The sequence below is a fragment of the Leptosomus discolor genome, chromosome 9 (assembly GCF_034619465.1).
Source record: "Leptosomus discolor isolate bLepDis1 chromosome 9, bLepDis1.hap2, whole genome shotgun sequence".
Lineage (NCBI taxonomy): Eukaryota > Metazoa > Chordata > Aves > Leptosomiformes > Leptosomidae > Leptosomus > Leptosomus discolor.
Window position 1 is genome coordinate 25,136,101 of NC_141399.1, and position 21,365 is coordinate 25,157,465.

Genomic DNA, 21,365 nt, shown 5'->3' on the forward strand with positions numbered 1-21,365 from the left:
GGAGCGCACAAAACCAAGTCAACCTAACTCTACGTTCCTCTTTCCTCATTTCAATAAACTGTAGGCGTGATTTTTTTTTTTAAAGGCACAATTCCTGATATCTTGGCATTTAAGACTAGCAACACTGCCAATAAATAGCCAGTGCACAAAGCCCAGATTTCATCTATGAAAAACTATTTGAGGCTAGAGGGGCAGCTGTCTCCCCTGAACAGGTTTGCTGCACAAGTAAGGGCACGGATCTTGGCATGTCCCATGTGAACCCAGCACACTGCAGAAAAAAAAGGCCTTAATGGTTTCCTAAGTCCCTCTCACTTCAATCAGTTTTTCTGGCAAGACTATCATACCTACGAAACAAAGTGATGCTGGACTAGTCTCTGTTCCCACTGAAGTCCCAGAGGATTTTGTCACAATTGAATAATCAGATGTTAGAGGGATCTTACTAATTAGGAAAAGTCAATAACAATTCTGCCCTTATGGGCTCTATGTAACCTTTGCAGTTGACGTGAGGGGACAGATAAGTGACTTCTTGCCCACCTGAAATGGTTTTGATGCCAGAGGTAAAAACCATTATATCCTAACACAAGCAGACTAAAAAAATTCAGAAATGTTTGCCAAAACCAATGACACAAAAATCTTAGCAGTTTGGATTCAAGGTAAAATTCTTATTAAAGATACACAAGGAAAGAAATTGTGAGGCAAGACTAAAAATAACCCCAGTGTAATACTTGAAATTGCAATCTGCTGTACTTATCTTCTCCTTCCCATCAGGGAGGAAAGGCCTCCACAAACACACAAGCAATGCCTAATAAACCTGCCACAGCAATGGGATTTTCCAACTTAACAAAATGTTCTGCTTTTCATGCACTTGCAGTTAACTCACTGACATTATTTCAACGCAGATTTCATGTAGCTATACGGTATAAGAAAGATTGCACTTTCACATTACACTTGTTATGTACACATAAGACAGATTTTTACACGACAGGATCTCATCCATCTTGAAAACCAACCAGCCATTCAAATTTAAAAACAACCACCCATATTGTTATGAAAGACCAGAAAGCTGGCCGACAAAAGCTAGAGCATTCGGATTTATTTAAGATCACAAAGCTTATCATTCCATTATAATTGGGAGAAAAGAAAATCAGCATATTTTTCTAGAGGACAAGGCCAGGACAAAGCCTTCTTAAGGGTACTAATGCTTCAGAGGATGCACAAAGGTTTGCATTTTCTTATATTTAGTGTGATGAAACGTATGTTGCTGTATTCAAAATGCAAATTCTTCTTTAAACCCTCTGCCTACCACCACAGCTGAAAGATGTGGGAGAAAATCTCAGTACTGCTAAGTGACAGAATGAAAACCATTACCAAATGTGTAAAATGGACTTTTGCAGTGAGAAATGTCAGAGACAGAAGCCACAAAAGTTGGGGGTGGGACATGACAACACACAGACGGACACACACAGAACCACATGGAAGAATAGGTATTTGATGAACAGAAAAATTACACCTCTTGTTATAGGTCAAGCCTCACTGTTATTGACATTACAGCTGTTAAATTATGTACATTTATATAAAATTTGAAGGAGACAGAAGAAAATTTGAGCTGGAAATGAACAGATCAATCCCTGTTCACAAATTATATATGTGAACAACATTAAACTGATTTTAACAGCCAAGAATATTTTATTTTAACAACTTCTTGGTTAAAAACAAGCACTTTATGAAACCATTTCCAAAAGGGAGCCAAGTGGAATTAGTTGCACAGCTGTGGAACACTGTCAACTAAGATACAACTCAGGCTGGAGCCTTTCTTCACATAGATACAAGTCTCAGAAAGCTACTGGATTAAATTGTGCCAGAGAAAAGTTTAAATCAGGATCACTGCTGAATGATTTCAGCTAAATCAGAGACCAAAATTTATTTATGGAAGTATGTTTTGGCAAAATAATCTTTCTTCTTTTGACAGTATGTACCAAAGCTGAGGGCACATGCTGCATGACACTGCTTTTTTCTGCTCATTGCCTCTTGGGGACAGTCACATTCATCCTACAATAGCTGATTCCCATTTCAAAGGCCAAACGTCCCCTCCAAATGACTTCAGAGAAAATCACAAAATAATTATATACTGACTGCTTGAAAATGCGTTCTCTCTGTTTCCTTCCTAACATCATACTGTCAAAAAGTTTTATTCACAGCTACTGGCAGGGCACCCACTGCTGAGCTGTAGCAAGAGCTAGAGGGGGCTGGGCTGGATGATAGACATGTCACAGAATCGCAGAATGTTAGGGGTTGGAAAGGACCTCAAAAGATCATCTAGTCCAACCTGCCAGAGCAGGACCACATAGACTAGGCCACACAGGAGTGTGTCCAGGCAGGTTTTGAATGTCTCCAGAGAAGGAGACTCCACAACCTCTCTGGGCAGCCTGTTCCAGTGCTCTGCCACCCTCACAGTGAAAAAGTTTTTCCTTATGTTAATGTGGAACCCCCTATGCTCCAGCTTGCACCTACTGCCCCTTGTCCTGTCATTGGACATCACTGAAAAGAGCCCGGCTCCATCCTCCTGATACTCACCCTTTACATATTTATAAACATTAATGAGGTCACCGCTCAGTCTCCTCTTCTCCAAGCTAAAGTGACCCAGCTCCCTCAGCCTTTCATCATAAGGGAGATGTTCCACCCCCTTCATCACCTTTGTGGCTCTGTGCTGGACTCTTTCAAGCAGTTCCCTGTCCTTCTTGAACTGAGGGGCCCAGAACTGGACACATTATTCCAGATGCAGTCTCACCAGGACAGAGTAGAGGGGGAGGAGAACCTCTCTTGACCTACTGACCACACCCCTTCTAATACACCCCAGGACGCCATTGGCCTTCTTGGCCATGAGGGCACATTGCTGGCTCATGGTCGTCCTGATGTCCACTAGGACTCCCAGGTCCCTTTCCCCTATGCTACTCTCTAACAGCTCAGTCCCCAACCTAGACTGGTACATGGGGTTGTTCTTTCCCAGATGCAAGACTCTACACTTGCCCTTGTTGTAGTTCATTGAATTTCTCCACGTCCAGCTCTCGAGCCTGTCCAGGTCTCACTGAATGGCAGCACAGCCTTCTGGTGTGTCAGCCACTCCTCCCAGTTTTGTGTCATGATATTCAGCCACACTGAGCACTACAACCAAATCTCTCCCTCAGAACACACACAGACTCATGTGCAGGGAGTGCAAGAAAATCCCTTCTACTTTAGAGTCATCTCTTCATGCAACAAAACAAGCTCCAAACATCATCCATAGATCATTTGAAAACAAAAAGGATTCTGACCTTGGAAAAAGACTAAAATCAGATGTAACAAACTTTCCGTGCGCAGGAAGCAATGAAACTTGTTTCATTTTGGCAGGTTAGACAGCAGTTCAAACATGTTTTTGGTTTGTAGCAATACTGAAGAAATAAGCTTATTCATCCATTAGGTCAATACACTTCTCTGCCTTGGAGCAAGAGCTAAACTACAGGACCAGTTCTGTTCAGCACTGACAGACAGGACATGTGGAAAGACTTCCTAATGAATTTACCATAATACTGCCACGTTGCCTACAGCATAGCACTCAGCACCACTCTGTAAGCTTCCTAAGATCCAGGCTACGCGTTGGCAGCAATTAAGGGGTGAAAACAAAAGATTTAAGGAGACAAAGCACTGCAGCATACTGCAGAGGCTGGGCCATACAGCACGAGTGCAGCACACCACCAGGCATTCATTTCAGCCAGAGCTGTATAGGTCCTAACATGGCACAGCCACTCCCCAACCCAAATGCTGAACATGGCCACAGGACTGCAGAGGAATCATATCCATTCCCACACTGCCCTTCAACTATGTTTGGGCCAGACATTCCCAATTAGGCCCATGTCCAGCACACAGACCCCAGAGCCAAGCAGTTTTCTGTGTAAAGGACTCTCTAGTCACTACATGTGTCCCTGCTTCCCCAGAGCCCCAGTGGCAAACCCATCTGTTTTATGGGCAAGATGGACCTCAGCTTTTAGCAGACTCTTCAGGTAGGTCCCATCTACTCACTCCAAAATGATGCGTGTCTGTGGGGCCAGTCTGACAAATGTCAGGATGTGGTGGCAGACTCCACTGCCTGGTGTGAATTTCAGACACAGTAGGGAAAACAGCTGGGAGAGAGGAGGGGAAGGAAAGCAGGAGGTGGAAAGAAGGAAGACAAAGAGCTGGAGGAAGAGGAAAACAAACAAACAAAAAAGCCAAGTTCTGCAGCTATTAACTTAAAACATCAGCTGTTCTCTGAAATGGAGTCTCCTGCATTCATTTGGAAGGCAAAGTTTATTTATGTCACTTCCTTCTGCTAAGGTTTTGCAGATCATATTTCAAACCACATTATATTCCTCTGTTGCTGGGTTACCAGATCTGAACAAACAATTCTCTGTGGTCTGCGAAAAGCAGAGAAAGCAAGCAAATGAATGCCTGGAGGATGCATCACCCTCTGGAAGTCATCTTACGGCCCCACGCTGCTACAGATTTGTCACAACCTCACATACAGTAGAGGGAAAGAGGAAATGGTGAACCCATTAACTCCAGGGCAGCACACAGACCTCAGAACTGCTATTCCGAACCACTTGCCCCCCTCCTAGGGAAACCAGGCAATTTTCCAAATCATTAGAATTTTCTTTCAGATTAGAAGAAAAATGGTCCTAAATTCAAAAGGATAAATTGGGTATTAATACCCCTGAAACTAGCAAGTTTGTTCCAGCAGATGTTGAAATGGCAAGCGAGAATTGTGATTTGAAATGAGGAAGCCGCGGGTATGACCATATAGCAGAGCTGCATGAAAACCCCCATGTGACAAATCACCAGACTGTAGATTTGAGACTTTTAGTTTCCAGGCAGGACATCTGCCACATCAGGGGCTGCACAAACTTCCGCTGCAAGGATGTGGAACACACGGCCACCAACCACGTAGTGGTGCCCATCAGGAGCCCTCCAGGTTGTCATATCATACCTCAGCAACAGCACTTCGAAGAAATCTTCCCCTGCAGCACCTGCAGAGAGAGGCTGCCAGTATGCAGCAGTTGATCCAATGTTTCTCCTGCCGAGGCTGTTTGTCCCCTGTTGCTGACCTCATTGCTGTGCCCTCTGAACAGCCAGGCAACGCTCCATCCCACACACAGAGCCTCAGCTCTCAAGTGCCCTCATCCGGGACTGCACGATGAAGGATGTCAAATGTGAGCCTCTAATAGGAACAGTTTATTTGGGTAAAGATAAAAGCATTGCAAGAGAGACTACATCCCAGTACAGACCTCTACCATAGCACAAACCTCACAATAATGCTGTTGCCACTGCAGCATCCCCAAGACTGCTAATTCCCAGCAGTCGGACAAGAATGACCCACGCACACTGTGCAAGCTACAGTTTGTGCTGCTCAGGCAGCAGTTTCACTGTCAAGCTCAGCAGCAAGACCAGCTTAAGATGCTCCTCTCATCACCTATTTGGTGCTGCTGTAACACACTCTTGGTGAGGTGGTACCTGCACAACTATGTGCAGCACGCCTGTGACCCAAATCAGGGAACTAACCAAATTTGAAAACGAAAAGAAATTTGCTAACCAAAAAAAAAAAAAGAGAAAAGAAAAAGAATAAAGAAAATTTGGCTCAGTTGCATAGTGCAGTTCACTGCATCCCCTCCACCAGGACAGCAAACATCCAGCACTGCCACGCTTCCAGGGGAAAAAAATACGTAGCCAATGGCACTACCACTGTCAACCCTTCATGAAACCTTGGGTTTAATCTAATGTAGAAAATTAGAAACAAATTATCTTATGTTTGCTGGAGGGTCAGAGACAGCCCTCATTCTGGGCCAAGGCACAGACAAGCATCACAAAACAAAAATAAAACATCATGTTTCACCAAGACCCAGCTCTCAGCTGAGACTACAGCATCTTAGGGAAAACCACTACTGTGGCAACATGTTTTGTTTTTGTTTTTGTTTTTTTAAATAATTTAATTCCACCAGAAGTTCCTTAACATTCACCCAAATACTTACAGCTGTTTTATTAAATAAGGTATAGTGAATTTTATCAGAAAAAGACAGAGAAGAAAATTTCTCAATTTCACAAGAAAATAATCTGAAATCATCACTTTCAGAATAATTATTTCTGATTTCTAAGAAAGGCAGTTCAAGCCACACTGGCAAAGAAAATTAAGCAACACGAAGCCTTACAGGTTACTATTTCTAGTACAGCAGGAAAAACTGGAATGTTTAACTTTTCAGGCTTTGTTTTTTCCACAATAAGGATACATAAGAAAAGTAGCTTTTCCAAAACACAGTACTAAGTGTCTATAGCACTGTAGACATCAGACTAAAATTACAGGTGGCTCTATTCTTAACATAAACCAGCTATGATTTATCAAAATATAAGAAGCTTAGCTTACATAGGAATATTTTGCTTACCCCAACCACAGTTTTCAGTCTGATTTTACACTAGAAACAGCAGTTCTGCTCTCTTCTTACATTTCAAGTGTGGGCAGGTGTCGGAGTCCAAGTAACAGTCACCATTAAATCCACAAGACAGGTTCACAGAAGTAGAACTATTTTCCATTAGTATGTGCAAAACTGCTATCAGATCCCCAACATCAATTTGTATTTGTCTTTTTTTTAGTCTAGATTTACATATGTATAAGCAGAATTAAATTTCACTTAAGCTGGTCTAATTAAAAAAACCATTTCCTTTATTTTATGCATTAAACCCTTCGGTTTTAACAGCACTCGAAGGTTAGAGAGAATCTCAAATGTCATCACGGTCCATCTCTTTCAGGAGGAATCGATATTACACCTGAGTATTTGTTAGGAGGAGGCTGCAGAGGTGCACCTGAGGCCCGAGAGCTACACAACTGAATATCATTATTTACCATGATCAAATGGAAAGACCTGGTCAATCCAGCACTAAACTATGAGCACAGAGGATTTAATCCCAGTCTGCCACTGGTTTGTTAGGTGACTTTAGCCCAGCTATTTCTTGTCTCTTTGCCCTCATGTTCCTACACACAAAATAAGCACAGCAGTACAGTACCACAATTGGTAAAATGCTTTGGAAGTAGATAAATCCAGTGAGGAAAATCACTGCTACTTCAGTAACCAGCTTAAACGTCTGTCTACAAGGTACACAGCATTATATAAGGTATACAGGAAAGGGAACGATTTCTCCTTCACTTTTGAAGGTGCACAGTTAAAACATTGAACCAGTTTGGATGAAGTATCACGTATCCAATTAACATATTTAAGTGAATTAAGGAAAGCAAAACTTCCATCAGTGATCACAGGTACTGTACACTCCACCTGAGCAGTATATTCAAACAAATAGCACAAATACCACAGCCCAGGACACATCACCTCAGTTGCACATTAGCTTAACGGGAAATGAAGCAGAAAGGTGTTATTTAACTGTTTCTTTCAAAGACAGCTTCCAAGTCTGCCCAGGAATCCTCTACAGTGAATCCATGGCATGGCATAAAGTCAACACGGAGTCCTTATAGGGAAAAAACAGAAACAAGAGACACTGCCACCCTACAAAGAAATGAAGAGTCATGTACAGATCATTGCCACTCTTCCTTGTAATCATTAACTGTGATGTACTGACACTTTTTTTTAGACTTTAAGGACAAGTCACAAGTCTACTTGCATATTTTGACATTATTACAGAAATAAATAATTCATAATATAACGCCCATGTTTTCCGAAGGATTTGAACACAAGCCTACCATCACCAATACAATATAACCACCTAATTGAAAAAGAGCCTTGGACAGCAGCCAGTTTCATAACAGCACTAATAGACATAAATCTAACTGACATCTCAAGAGCAATACGAAAATACTTAGTAAAGCAAATAACCCCTTTTCCAAGCTAACCTTCCACGCCACATTCCCCTACAAATCATCAGGAACACCAATAACTGAATCCCCACACAATCACTTTTGTGAGCTAGAGCGCACAAAGAGCTGTTCCTATGTATTCTCCCCATAAGTACAGAAATTCCAGCTCAGGCAGGTAGGCAGCCCTATAATTTATACAATTAGTGCCATCACAGACAAAGGCTCACAGGATGACTTACTAGTTGAACACAACCTACAGAAACAACTCTATCACTTCATCTCCTAGAGGGGAAAAAAACAATAATAAAAATTATGTAGTATTATCACTACAAGAAAGCCAGTACCTTATTCCCCTGAACTAGGGAAAACTCTGTTATTTATCTATAAAAGTTCAAAATCAATTCCCTTTTACAAAAAGCAAAGATAAGTTTACCTGGGGAGACAGTTTGTATTTAAACTTAGTCCTCTCAAATGAAAATGAGAGAGAAAACGCAGAACAAATTACCACAACAGATATGAGATCAAGTCAGCACACAAGCAGGTAAAAGGACAAACTCAGGGAAGAGTCGACCATTTATCAAGGACCCTGACTAAAAAGAGGTTGGTGTGGAGCCTCAGTGCAAGGACAGGAAGGCTCCTCAGCTTCACCAGGAGACCTCGAACTGCAAATACTGAGTGTACACAGACATCTTTACAAAACGGGATGCCATCTGCTCTTACCAAAGGGATAAAACTGTGGAGGTTAAGGCTAGGAAATTCTACCACAATTGGGGATAGGGGGCAGCTAGGAGAACCCGGCCAGAAAGCTATGGAAGATATGACTGTAGCAGAAAATCCTGTACTTTCAAACTGTACTACAAAGTTCCCATGCTCAGAGCACATTTACCCACATTATGAAGAGGGACATGATACAGGGTGCTTCATAACATTACACAAATTAAAGTATATCCAAATCTACAACACCCAGCAGGACAGGAAATTTTGCTGTGTGCCTGCACAGCACTCAGCATATCATGGCCTCCTGCTACTGAGGTCTCCAGATATAGTAGAGAGGAACACAAGATCTATAGGAACAAGATCTATTGCTGCATTTTAAAAGGTTGCATGAAGAAGCAAGAGATGGAAAGCACTCCTGTTCTAGTCAGACATGCCACCATAAATCCCCTGCCTTCCCAAAGAACAACCTCAGATAACCCAAGGTGGAGTCCCTTTAGGTTGGAGCTTGACAGGTGCCAAGTCTTGTATGCAATGTTCCTCTAGCTGTGCCTGAGAAAAGCAAGAAGTTGCATAAACAGCAAAGAAGATAAAGTCCTCCTCCGAGAGTATGCCTCATGCATCTGCTAAAGGTTTACAAGATCTCATGTAGACCAGATTCCCCCACAGCATCACAAGAAAGCTAGAGGAGCAATGCTTTTTCCCTGCCTAGGCTAACTAGCAGAGTCCTCAAGCTGCTCCCAGAATTGTTTGCCTCCCAGGTTTTGACTTAATTACAACAGGACATGCACATACAAAGCAAAACCTTTAGAATGTTAAAAGCAAAATGAAGTGAATCATTGCTGATCCTGCAGGTTTCTTTTTTTTTTTTAATCTCCTTCACAAGCTTCTGAAGTGTTGCAGCCCTAAAAGAATGAAAAGAAGTTGTCTTCAAGCCTTTTTCCAGCTGAAAGCCAAAACATGTAATGCCCAAGTGTACACAGCACAGTGAACAAAGCGCTGCCTGTGACTAAGGCAACCTGGCTTCTACTCATGGCTCAGGCGCTGGCTTGCTGAATGACGTTGAGCCAGTCCCTTCACCTCTTGATACCACGTTTCCCATCCCACCAACCAAATGGGTTTACTGACTTTTCACAAACTCTATCGCTCTCACCTTCTTTTCAAGGCTGCCTCTACCCTTGACTTCCCACGTAGCATCTCTGCTCTACTGTACACTGCCATAACCCTGTTGGTCTCAAGTGGCCTTAGTTACAGTGGTACATTTGTTCAGCTTGGATATTTAGTTAAGAAGTTTATAGCCATGCAATTCAAAGTAATTAACCTTTTTTGCTTATGTTGTGTTTAACATAATAAAAGCAGAATAAATCTTTAGTTACAAGACTGAAAGACACACAGGATGCATGAAGTGAGGGTGTTCACACGTTCAACTGAATTTGTACCAGTCCATTTACAAGTATTTACTTTCCCTTTGAAACAGCATATTTTGATGCTACTTCAAATCCATTTCCAACTGAATGAGCTAAACCAAAGACCTGTCGGATACAGTTTGCACTGGTCAAATAAATCCACATATATTCACCTCTTACAGCTGTGTATCAGATCTTTTGCAACCAAGGCAAGGCATGAATCAGTTGAAAAGCAGCACAGGGTTCGTCTGCACAGAAACAGTCACCAAAATGACCAAGAGTACAGGCTGACAAACAAGTTCCCATGGGACATACTATGTGATAGACTGGCAAGGGATTAGCTCTCATAAGGAGAGCTAACCGTGTGCCTACATATTCTGGCAGGCCAGTACCAATCTGTGCACGGACTCTTCCCGAGGCAGCACTCTTCCCGCGTTCCAGACCTGGATAAGATTTTGAACGAGAAAAACTTATGCGCCAGTTGACCTAAAAAAACCCAGCATTTCTTCTGACAAACCTTACTCCACCATACAGATTAGATCTGAAATGTCCTAAAATAAAATAATTTAAAAAAAAAAAAAAGCCGCCCAGCAGCAGGGAACTGCACCAAAACAAAGTTGTGTGAACTAAAGCCCGCTATATTATTTTCGTGGTGGTCCGCATTAAGGAATTTATCAACACCAAGGCAAGACCGCTCTCTCCCCGCAAAAGCGGGTATGTGACCGCAGCCAGCGGCACGCCGGCTGTTACCATCCCCGTCCCCAGCCTCGGCCCCCGCCACGCACCGCCCGCCCGGGCCCCCCTCCGCGGGGGGTGACAGAGCCAGAGCCCCCGGCCGGGAGGCAGAGCCGCGCCGGGAGACGGCGGGCAGCCAGGCGGCTCCGCTCGCCGCCGCAGCCCCGAGGCCGGCCGGACACAGCCTGAGGCGAGATAGGATGGGAAAAGAAAGAGAAGCATTTACCCGCCTCCCTCCCACACACCCCTGGCACAGGAGCGGAGTCTGAGGCAGAAAAGCCTTCAGGGTTTTTTTGTTGGGTTTTGGGGGTTTTGTTGTTGTTGGGGTTTTTTTGCCTAGTCTGAAAGTCAATCGCTCCCGAGAGCTGTCATTTTGGAGAAGGAAAGGTTTAACTGCGCAGCCTGGAGCAAGACTGAGGCCTGGTCACCCTTCTCCAAATTCTGCCGGGGGTGGGCTGACACTCCAACCGCCTCTCAAAAGCCCCGGGGCCCCCCAGCCCACCACCCCCGTCCCGCTCCCGCCTTCCCCGAACCACCTTCGCCCTCATCACCCACAGCGGCCGGACTCGGCCCCGGGCCAGGGCCGCCCCGCAGGGCGGGCACCTGCCGCCGAGGCCCCCGCCGCCGCCTCACCTCCTTCAGCTGCTCCATCTCGGTGCGGATGGTCTCGTACTCCAGCTCTAGCTCCTCGTACTGCTGCTTCAGCTGCTGCTTCTCCTCCAGCACCGCCAGCCCGTACTCCGCCGCCTGGATCTTCTCCCGGGTGGTCTCGCCCAGCTCCTGGAAGAGCCGCTTGATCTCGCTCCGCAGCCACTCGGGCTCCGACTCCATCACCAGCCTGGCGTACTCCTCCTCCTCCATGGCCAGCGACATGTCGGCGGCGAGGGCGGCCGCCGGCTCCCAGCTGGCGAGGCGGGCGGGCGAAAGGGCGGACGCGCAGCCCGTCTGCCGCTCCTAACAGGGCCGCGGCCCGCGGGCGGCCATGGCAGAGCCCGCTGGGGCTGCCATCAACTGGCGAGGCGCCCGCTGCGCTGCAGCTCCCCTCACGCCACGCCGCCGCCGCTGCGAAACTCGCTCCGAGCCCCGACCGCAGTGAAATCATTCAAAAGGAACGGCCGGCCCGGCGTCCCGCGGCACGCTGGGGCCGGTAGTCCGCTCCCGCCGCCGCCCCGCGGGACGCGCCTCCCGCCGGACCACAACCCCCAGCATGCACCGCGAGGGGCGGTGGCGGAGGCGGGAGAGGAGAGCGGCCCCTGCCGGGCGTCGGCGGCGGTGCCCGCGGAGCGGTGCTGCGGGGGGCGGCGGGGGCAGGGGCGCGTCCGCTGGGAAAGGCTGGGTGTAACCGTTAGCAGCCGGGCCCGTCGGCCGCCGCGCTAGAGCTAACCCCCGTGCCGCCCGAGCGGGGATGCAGAAGCGAGCGCCCCGCCGCTGGCACACCCCCGCGGCTGGCCCCTCGCCCACCGTTGCTTGCGGGGCGGCTGCTAGTCGGGCGGCGGCGGGAGCCGCGGAGCACCCAAAAGGAGAGGGCTGCGCGAGGGAGGCACGACAGCAGCCACGCGAGGCGGGGAAATGGCAGTTCGGACAGTGGGTCCCGCGGGCCGGGTCTCAAAGTGTCACAGGCCGCACCGGCGTGGGAGGAACCATCGGCCAGCATGGGGGCTACCGGTGCCGGCACCCTCTCGTTTGTTTCCCGTGTTTCACGTCTCCGGTACAGTTCCTGCTTCACGAGGTTTTCCTTCCACCGGCGGGGAACAAAAACCGTGTTCTTCAGCGTCACCCCGAGGGTAAGCACATCCACGGGAGGAGGTGCTCACGTACCACCAGACTGCCTGACGGGAGAGAAGTGTCACAGCAAGTTCAACTGGCATTAACGGGAGGCAGCAACGCTTGGGCAACGTCACTGCCTCCCTGACAAAGGCGTTGCCAATCCCGTAGGAACGTGGATCAGGTGTTGCACCATTGGTGTCCAATATGGTGGCAGAGGCACGGAAATTGGGATACTCATTTCTCCACCGCAGGTAGGATTAATTTCTAAAAATGGTGGAGGCTGAACAGAGCCAAACGACTCTCCTGGCCTGATAGTTGTAATTCCTAAGCAGTTCCGTAAAGGCAGTGTGAGCGTGCCTCTGCTTTACTCCTGGGTGGGGGAGGCAGCTGCTTTGCCCCCCCATCTGCAGGAGAGCTCTCCTGGCTCCCTTGCTGCTTCACTCTCCTTCAGTGCAGCAGAAACTGCTCGGAGTTTCTTCCAGTGCCAAAAACAATTGGTAATGAACTGAGAAGCAAATGCCAAACATAATAAAAACAATTATGTGTCTGAGCACTCCACAAGGTCTAGAACATAAAGCAATGTACTTGCTCACTGCTGCAGGGTTTTTTCAAACTACTTTCAACATCTGCCTGTGTTCATCACACTCTGTCATGGCACATACAAACCCTTATCCCTTTAATAAACTCAACAATGGCTGAATACGGCCTGTTCATCATGAAACTGCCTTGGCCACTTTTTCTTCAGGGCCCTGACAGTACCTGGAGCTCCCCATGCCTCACGTGCAGGGATATGTTTGTCCTGTGAGCACCAATGTGGCCCTCAAAGACTCACCTGGATCTAAGAAGTAGCAAGCCCATGTCCTCAGCCTAGGTAGTGTGTGTGAAATTCCTTTAGCTTTTTGTTTTCAGAATTCCTCAGGGAAGTTTTTTTGTTAATAGCAAATAAATACCCGGTTGGCCTAAGCCAGAAAATACTGACATACACACTCTGTAATCATTATGTCAGCGTCGGTACAGTGTCAGGTTTTCACGTTCCTCTGAAGCTGTGTCCACTGCGTGTGCCAAAGCTCATACAAAATCCATATCTGTTACGTTTAGGCACTACCTGGGGCTGCCTGTGATCTTACAACATTTCCAACTGGTGCAAAACACACCGTTGCCCTCAGTAGATTTGAACCATACAGCCACAGGACTGCAAAACCTCCAGGCACCCCAATTCCACATGAAACTGTTGAAATACGCTTCTCTTCCGTTACCCACTAAGAGAAGCAGTAGGCTGGCAGCGGCTAAGAACACAGGGAGTATCTCTGCCTCACACTGATCCAGCCATGGACTGTTGGACAAGAGGGACGGCTGGAGGGCACAACTGCTGCATTGGCTTTCCCTTCTCATTTCTAACTTCTACCCGAAACCTGAGTCTTCAGCTGTTTTTTCCCAAAGAATGTGCTGCGTTGGCAAAGTCTAGTATTACATCCTAAAGGGATCATTAAAATCCAGGTAGTTACTTCATAAAAATTGTACAGGTTTGGATTTGGATGCTGAGAGGTGTCTCTGACAGGTGTCCTCAGTGGGAGAAGGTGCATCTGATGAAGAACACAGTAAAGAGATAGGCAGAGTGTCACTGAGGGACATTTCAAGCCAGTCGTATTTCCTCAGAGTTACTTTTAATCCCTCAGCTCAGGTGTCCCTGGGAGTTAATGTGCCATAGCCAATGTGCTAGAAAGGCAGAAAAATGTATCATAAATGAGGAGTAAATTAGCATAATCCTTCCAAACCAAACCATAATACAGCTCTGTGGTGGGAATCCTGCACCAGCTCAGAATACCTTGAAACCCAGAAGGAGGGTGAGTGATGCCGAGGCAGCCCAAGGTCTGACAGGGACCTTTGCCCCTAAAATCCTGCCCCAGGCATGCTGAGCTAAGGTGGCAGAGCCATCTCCTGCTCCTGGTCTGCTCAAGCTCTGGTGGCCTTCAAAACAGTGCCTCCCCCATGGGTTTATTAAGAAATGCCTACATTAAAATGGCAGTAGCTATAACTCACCATCTCCAGATGAAATTAATGTGAAAACAAATTAATGCTATTTCCATAAGGATGAATTCTCATGTAAAGGCGTCTTCGCTCTTGCACTGGATTTATGCTGCTGTACCACCACAACCGTCACTGTTCGACCTCGAATGGTTTTAGGGGGTTTAAACATCCTGATTCTTTTTTAGTACCAAGTGAGGAAAATAAAAACATTGTCTCTCAGATTCTCATCCACACTATGTAAAAACATAGTATTAAGATTTCTTCTCAAATCTGTTTCCTTTTATGTTTTTCTTTTGTCTGCCCTTGCTTGGTAGCATTGCTAATTCCACCCATTCACAACTGGTTCATCAATAAGATATTTTTAATAACAAATACTGGCTTGTTTTCTTTCACCTCACACTTTCTGAGCCTTTGTTGCACTCAGGATTTTCTCTGCAACTCTGGACTCAAACAAATTAGCCACCCTTCGGTGCTCGTTCCTTTCCAAAACTGAAATCCACATGTAATGACTTGCTCTCAGGACATGGAGCTTCAGTTCACATCCTCATATTGCTGGGCTTACAAGTAAATTGTAAGACCTGACCAGTTTGGGGGATTAATAGAGATGAGCTGATGAGCTTGTCATGGCACAAGTGACTTCATTGGGTAATTATTTGTTTTCTAGGTCATTCGTAAAACTAAGATTTGTTGCTAGGTTTCACACTTCATTATTTTGATAAACTGCCCAAGATGCAAAGGCAAATATCCAGCAGCAATTATAAATATCGCTATAGCTATTTCAAAAGCATTTCTGCACAGTTTTAGAAAACTGGAGTAGATTGTCAAAGCTAAGATTCCCATCTTCGTTCGAGATAACAATGCAGCATAATAAAAAGCTTATAATGAGCGCAGAAGCGCAGCCTGGCCTGTGTCCATTGCCTCCTGGGCATAGCCAAAGGCCACTGCCTATTTCGGACACTGTTTGCTGTCCCCAAACTCCATTAATGCAGAGGCTTAGCTGTTACCCCACTGACTCAAGGTGTCATGGCCAAGTACATTTACAGTGCCGTAAGCCTTACACAATAGTTGGAGGTGGCAGACTGTCAGTCTTTTTTCCTGCTGAGATTTTAAAGCTAATCAGCGAGCACAAGGTGATAGATTTACACAGGAACCATCTTGAATACTAAAATAAAGTTGGATAGTGTTTCTTCTTGTGGGAGTTAACCCACAGAAAAATTTTTGCCCAGTGGAAAAATCACAGCAAAGGCAAAGCCCTGCGATGCTTGTCTTATTTAACCAGAGTCCAAACCGCAAAGCATGTAGGCGCTGTAATCCAGCACTGAAGAATGTTCAGGTATCTGCAGGCACAATCATCTTCGAAGAAGTTGAATTTTCTGATAATCCCTGCTGAACGAATGTGGAAAGCCAACTTTACCTGTGCCTAAATCTGGGATGACTACAGACATGAGAACTCTTAAAAATGCCTTTCTTTTTGTATCTTACTTTGGATTAGTTCAAGTGTAGCAAAATAAAGTTGTACAGCCTGTCATTGTTTCATTCTTCTTTTATCCACTGCGTTTGTGTATAACTCAGCTATAGGGAACATCAGAACAAAAAAATCATTAAACTGGCCCTGAAACAGCCAGAAGGAACCCTGGTGAGCAGTCCCAAATTTCTTCTTTTCTATTTAAGAAAAAAAATATTACTTTAGGGGTCAGAACACTTTGGGATGGGCTAGATGTTTGGGTAGGGTATGGTAATGACTGTTAGTAAACAAAACATGCTTCAAAATAAGAACCTGAAAGGCTCAAGTGACTTGAAATTATTTATTTTCAAAATTTTGCTGAGTTCTTGACAGAAAGATCCTGGAGTGCTTTCTGACTCTGACTCTGGAGTGCATGCAAGAAATGAGCAGCGGAATTAAGAGATGTTCACCACAGAACCTAATTCTTAAGATGTCTAAGCATCAGGAGAAAGAGGCGACTTAACTTTGGACATTTGATGGAATGCCTGGGCTGGATTTGGGAGAACACAACAACCCTCCGGGATTGCTCCTTGAGCCAGTTGAATATCCAGCCTGATAAGAGCTTGGACCACTGCCAGGAGCTGCCAAAGACGAATGGCTGGAGGGTCCAAATAACAGGTGTAGCATGGAGCAGATGCTCAGGATACTTCCTTACTCTGCCAGGAGGGAACAAGCCAGTGAGGAAGGGAGGATTTTTACCCCCCTCAAAAATCTCCTCATTTTCTCCTACTCCCCCTGCACTGCAAGCCCAGCTCCTCCCTCAGTGCCACCTGCAGCTTCTCTGGACCATGCTGTGCCCTCTTATTTCCAGCATTTTTCTTCCTTGGTCTCATTCACCTGAGGAAGCTTCTCCTGGATGTCTGCAGAAAGGGCCAGGTCGTCCCAAGTGGTTGACCTCTTCTCAGCTGAACTGCAGTAAAGGATCATGTTTATGCTTCACCCTGCTGAAAATGTTCCCTTTTAAATCATCTTTGCAAATCTGATCGATGAGCAATAAATGAGCTGCCATTACTCACTCTCTTTTGATGAGATGAACACACCCTTTGGATCTAAACCAAGCCTGTTTCATTTTAGATAAATCATTTTAGGCACATGTTTAAACTGAAGCAAAACAAGGGCCCACACAGTGGAGTGTACCAATATAACCAAGCAGATCATTGCACTGCTATTTCTCTCTCTCTCTCTTTTTTTTTTTTTTTTTTTTAATTTTCCTTCCATCTTAATTTTCCTGTTATAACTCAAAAGGGTCTCAGGTGCCAAAGGGCACCTGCAGGGGAGTAATATAGTTATGCAGACACACAGAAATGCAGCACATTCTTCATCAGGGACAGATTTTGCTTTTCTCTGTACAAGTAAGAAATGTTTCTACTTACTTCACTAGTGTGAGAAAAGAAGTTTTTATATTTGCCCCCTTCTCAAATAAGCTCTGAAGTGAGACAGGCATAGCCAGAGACTACTTTTGGCTGCACTGCTACATGCTGCAGGAATTTCACTGAAGTCAGTTGAATTATTCCAAATTGATGTAACGTGGGTAAAAACAGTGGGGCAGAGTTTTGGCCCACAGATGATGGTCTTATAACACCAATGGACCAGAGCAGCTTTGGTGCCTTTGAAGAGCATCTCTGCAATCCCCTGCAATGTGCCAGAGTCCCACGATGCTGTCGGCACCTCCTCCTCCATCACTTTTGCTGAAGGGCTAATCTGGGAGAAAGGGCGAGGCAGTATTTCTGCAGTCAGATGATTTCCTCACTGCTAGAACATCTTCCTGCAATGCCAGTGTTCCTAATATAAAGCAAGCCTCTGGGAAGTGCATCAGATCTGCTTTCAATTCAGGACAAGGCTCATGTAAAAGTCACTTTCAAAAGTTTCTTTCTACTCACAAACAAGCACACTGCTGTGGCACCTCACGACTTAAATGTCACTCAATAGATGATGCAGAAGTTTAAAATAGAACATTTTCTCCACATCAGGGAAGCCAAGCTGTAAATTACATCTGTTGCTGCTGCATCCACATGCCCATTGCACTGCTAAGTAGCTCAACAAGGTGAGAAATGGCTGTTAGTCCTTCTCTACTCATTTTGCCCTGTTCTAAACGTAGTATTCCTCAGTGCCGATTTTCTAGATAACATTAAGGAAAAACTTCTAAAAAAACCACTGCAAAACCTAACTGTGGCATTAATATTGTTAATTTAAAAGATAATCAACTAAATAATTCACATTAGGTCTGAGCTCATTGTTATTTTCCTCTGTTATATAAATATAAGGGCCCTCAATGACAAGAGCATCAGATTTAAATAAAGAAAAAATCAGAAGGCTGGTGAAGCTGCATAGGCTAGTAGCGAAGCAAAGTTACTGCATTTTGGAAAGAGGTAAAAGCACACAGAGAGGTCACAGCATGCAGGGATGAAGCTGCCAGCCAGCCAGCTCGCTGATAGTGGTATTGTAACGGAAACGGCGTGCTCTGGAACCCAACTGAATTAGTCTGTGCTTTTAGCACTGAACTACTGAGTTACCGAACAGAAAGGTACTGGGTTTTGGAGAATGTTATTTCCACTTACACGTTTTGAGAATTCACAGATTTCGCTGACATCTGCTATAAATCCTGTATTAACTACTAATATCTTGGATTCCTATTACCTTCTTATTATTCCTAATTAAAATGTTTTATGAAAGCAAAATGTATCATTGTGGTCAATGTCAGCAGCTGGTAACTGAAGCAGGGCTCAACTTTAGCACTTGGAAATATTACTGTGTGGATTTAAGATTGTAACAGTAGGTTCCTATTTTGTACATCTGGTTAGAAATAAATAGATTTATACCTTAGTCTTTGTCCTTTGATGTCTATCCTTCTGCTCTGGCCTTCAGATAATGCTGCCTTTCCAGAACTGATTAAAAACACCTGCTATCAAAAAAAAAACCAAAACCAACCAAAAAACCAAACCAAAACCCAAAATCCAAAAGAAGGCAAGCCCAGGCGACTAAAAAAATGTTAGATGTATAAAAGGGATAACTCTAATGTGTTGATATGGGCAGTGTTTTCACTGGATATTATAAAATCCACAATTAAAATATAATAAAATGCCTCACTGCTCAGTTCAGAGCCGTCATGGGAAGGTTCAGGAAAACAGGTAAACAGAGCGCAAAGTTAATTGCACCTTGTTAAATGTAACCATTTAAACAACGAGACCTTAATGGGTTACTTTCCGTAGCTACTGCGGTTTTATATGTCTGAATTATTTTCCAGAGTGGCTTTTGTGTATCTGCAAAGCAGACGCAGGGGTGTACACTCGCAGGGGTTTACACTCACAGGCTGCATAGCAGGCGGCTATTCACACTAGTTATAGACAAATACAGCTGGAGATACTACTGGTGCACAGCAAGAGTCAGGTCCCTTCTACAGACAGACTGACTTCAAAAACAAGAATAAGCCTACATTTAAACTGATAAACAAACCAGAGGTGCAGTACTTCAGAAGCACATGCTTATACAGAGCAGTCAAATCCTTTGCTGCTATAGACATAATTAATTCCATAGAAAAAGAAAAGCAGACATGCCGCTTCTTTTCCTAAGCAACGCCTGTGGGACTAAATGCCTCCATCCATAGTGTCAGCCCAGCAGACTGGCCACCAGAACCATGCAAGGGAAGAGGTGGGCTTTCTTCTTAGCACGTGCCCCATTTTTCCTGGTAGCTGACTAGGGCTCCTCATACGACGGTGGGCTGTTAATAACATAAAAAAAGAAAACTGTTGGCAAAAATATAAACAAAAATAGAATTAGGCTTTCACTTTCTTCTTCTATCAGGAAAGGCTATAGGCTGGGCAAAGCATAAGCTACGCCTTTCATTACTGTATCTGGAAAAAGACTTGTAGTTAGACAGGAAGAGCTGGAAGCCAGTGATAGCCTGATGTGAAACCACATCCAAAGAACCACAACCCTCTATCATGCTGTCATGAAGAAATTCACACTTTTATACAGGTATCATCATTCAACATGTAGCACAAATAAAAGAAATGTTAATGGTCCTACTCTTAACTGGAATACCTGCAATTCTTATAGGCAATAATGAATGCAAATTATATGATAATTATAGCCCATTGTTACTATGAGAAGGTCCACTACCATAAATGAAAAACCATGATGCCAAGAACATAACCTGCATTCTCCAGTTTCCATCTAAGCATACCTTCCATACAGGTATCCCGTATAGATCCCAGATCTATCACGCTTGAAAAAGATGCCCCAGTAGTTCACCCATATGTTTTGCTCTTGCAACCTCTGTTTCTTTCCCACATTTCCGAGCATCTCTTTCTTCCTGTCTCCCCTTGCTCAGCTCAACACAAGGGATCAGGTTTCAGTCACCTGGAAAGCTCCTCTTTGTCCCAAAGGTACATGGTCCCTGGCACAGTGCAGTGCCACTCACTGCATTTCTAAATCCATCAGCCTTGTCCTTACCCGTTAGCACTGAATATTAAACTCCTCCTACTGTAGACCGTTGCAGATGGGCAAGTAATGTCACATTGCTTCCTGAAGACATTCTTGTGGAGAGAAGAGTAAACCAAATGTTTTACTTGGCCAGCTAATTATGTACTTGTATGTAACATCTTTAAAATGGCAATTTATTCCAAGTGTAGAATCAAAGAACCATTTAGGTTGGAAAAGACCCTTAAGATCATCGACTCCAACTGTAAACATAGCACTGCCAAGTACACCACTGAAACATGTCCCTAAGCACCGTGTCTTAAACACCTCCAGGGATGGTGGCTCAACCACTTCCCTGGGCAGCCTGTTCCACTGCTTGACAGTGTAATTCAATGCAAAGAAATAAACATTAAGAAAAATTAAATAAACCAGCTGGAATCATCAAGTTGGGCTTTGAACATGCATTTAGCAATAAGGAGATGTCAGAAATAAGGCCAAATCTAGGAGCAAAGAAAGCAGAGTTTTGACCAGAAGTATGTCTCAAACTGCAACACTGATTAATCAAACCACAGGCCAATTTCTGCAAACAGAATAGAATCTTTGAATAACTTCAAAGATCTTGCTGACATGAGTAAAATTCCTTACCTAAGTGTCTGCATGATCATGAAGGAGCCAACATGGTTTTATTAAAATAAAAAAACCACCGTGTTTTATTTTGCACCTTAACTATTGCTAGTCTAATGAGGAAGGGGATACCATCTCCCAGTTTGACACAATCAAATAAAAGCACTTGACATATGTCATGGCATTTAACTTAAAACTAAACCAGCTTAAAGGAAATTGTATAACCAGTGTACCTTCTTTTGTTACATTGCACAACCAAATGAAATGTCACTGCAGGACCGACTTTATATTGTTTGTATTC

The 21,365-nt window shown here is 44.7% G+C and overlaps 1 protein-coding gene across 2 annotated transcripts in view; it reads right to left on the reverse strand.

Moving 5' to 3' along the window:
- The window catches only part of BICD2 (BICD cargo adaptor 2), a 101,368-nt gene extending 89,773 nt beyond the window's left edge, over positions 1-11,595 (reverse strand). For both annotated transcript variants that reach the window (XM_086470414.1, XM_086470413.1), the window contains exon 1: positions 11,356-11,595. In XM_086470414.1, the coding sequence (XP_086326540.1) occupies positions 11,356-11,595 (240 nt within the window). The remainder of the gene's footprint in view (positions 1-11,355) is intronic.
- Between the last annotated feature and the right edge of the window lie 9,770 nt (positions 11,596-21,365).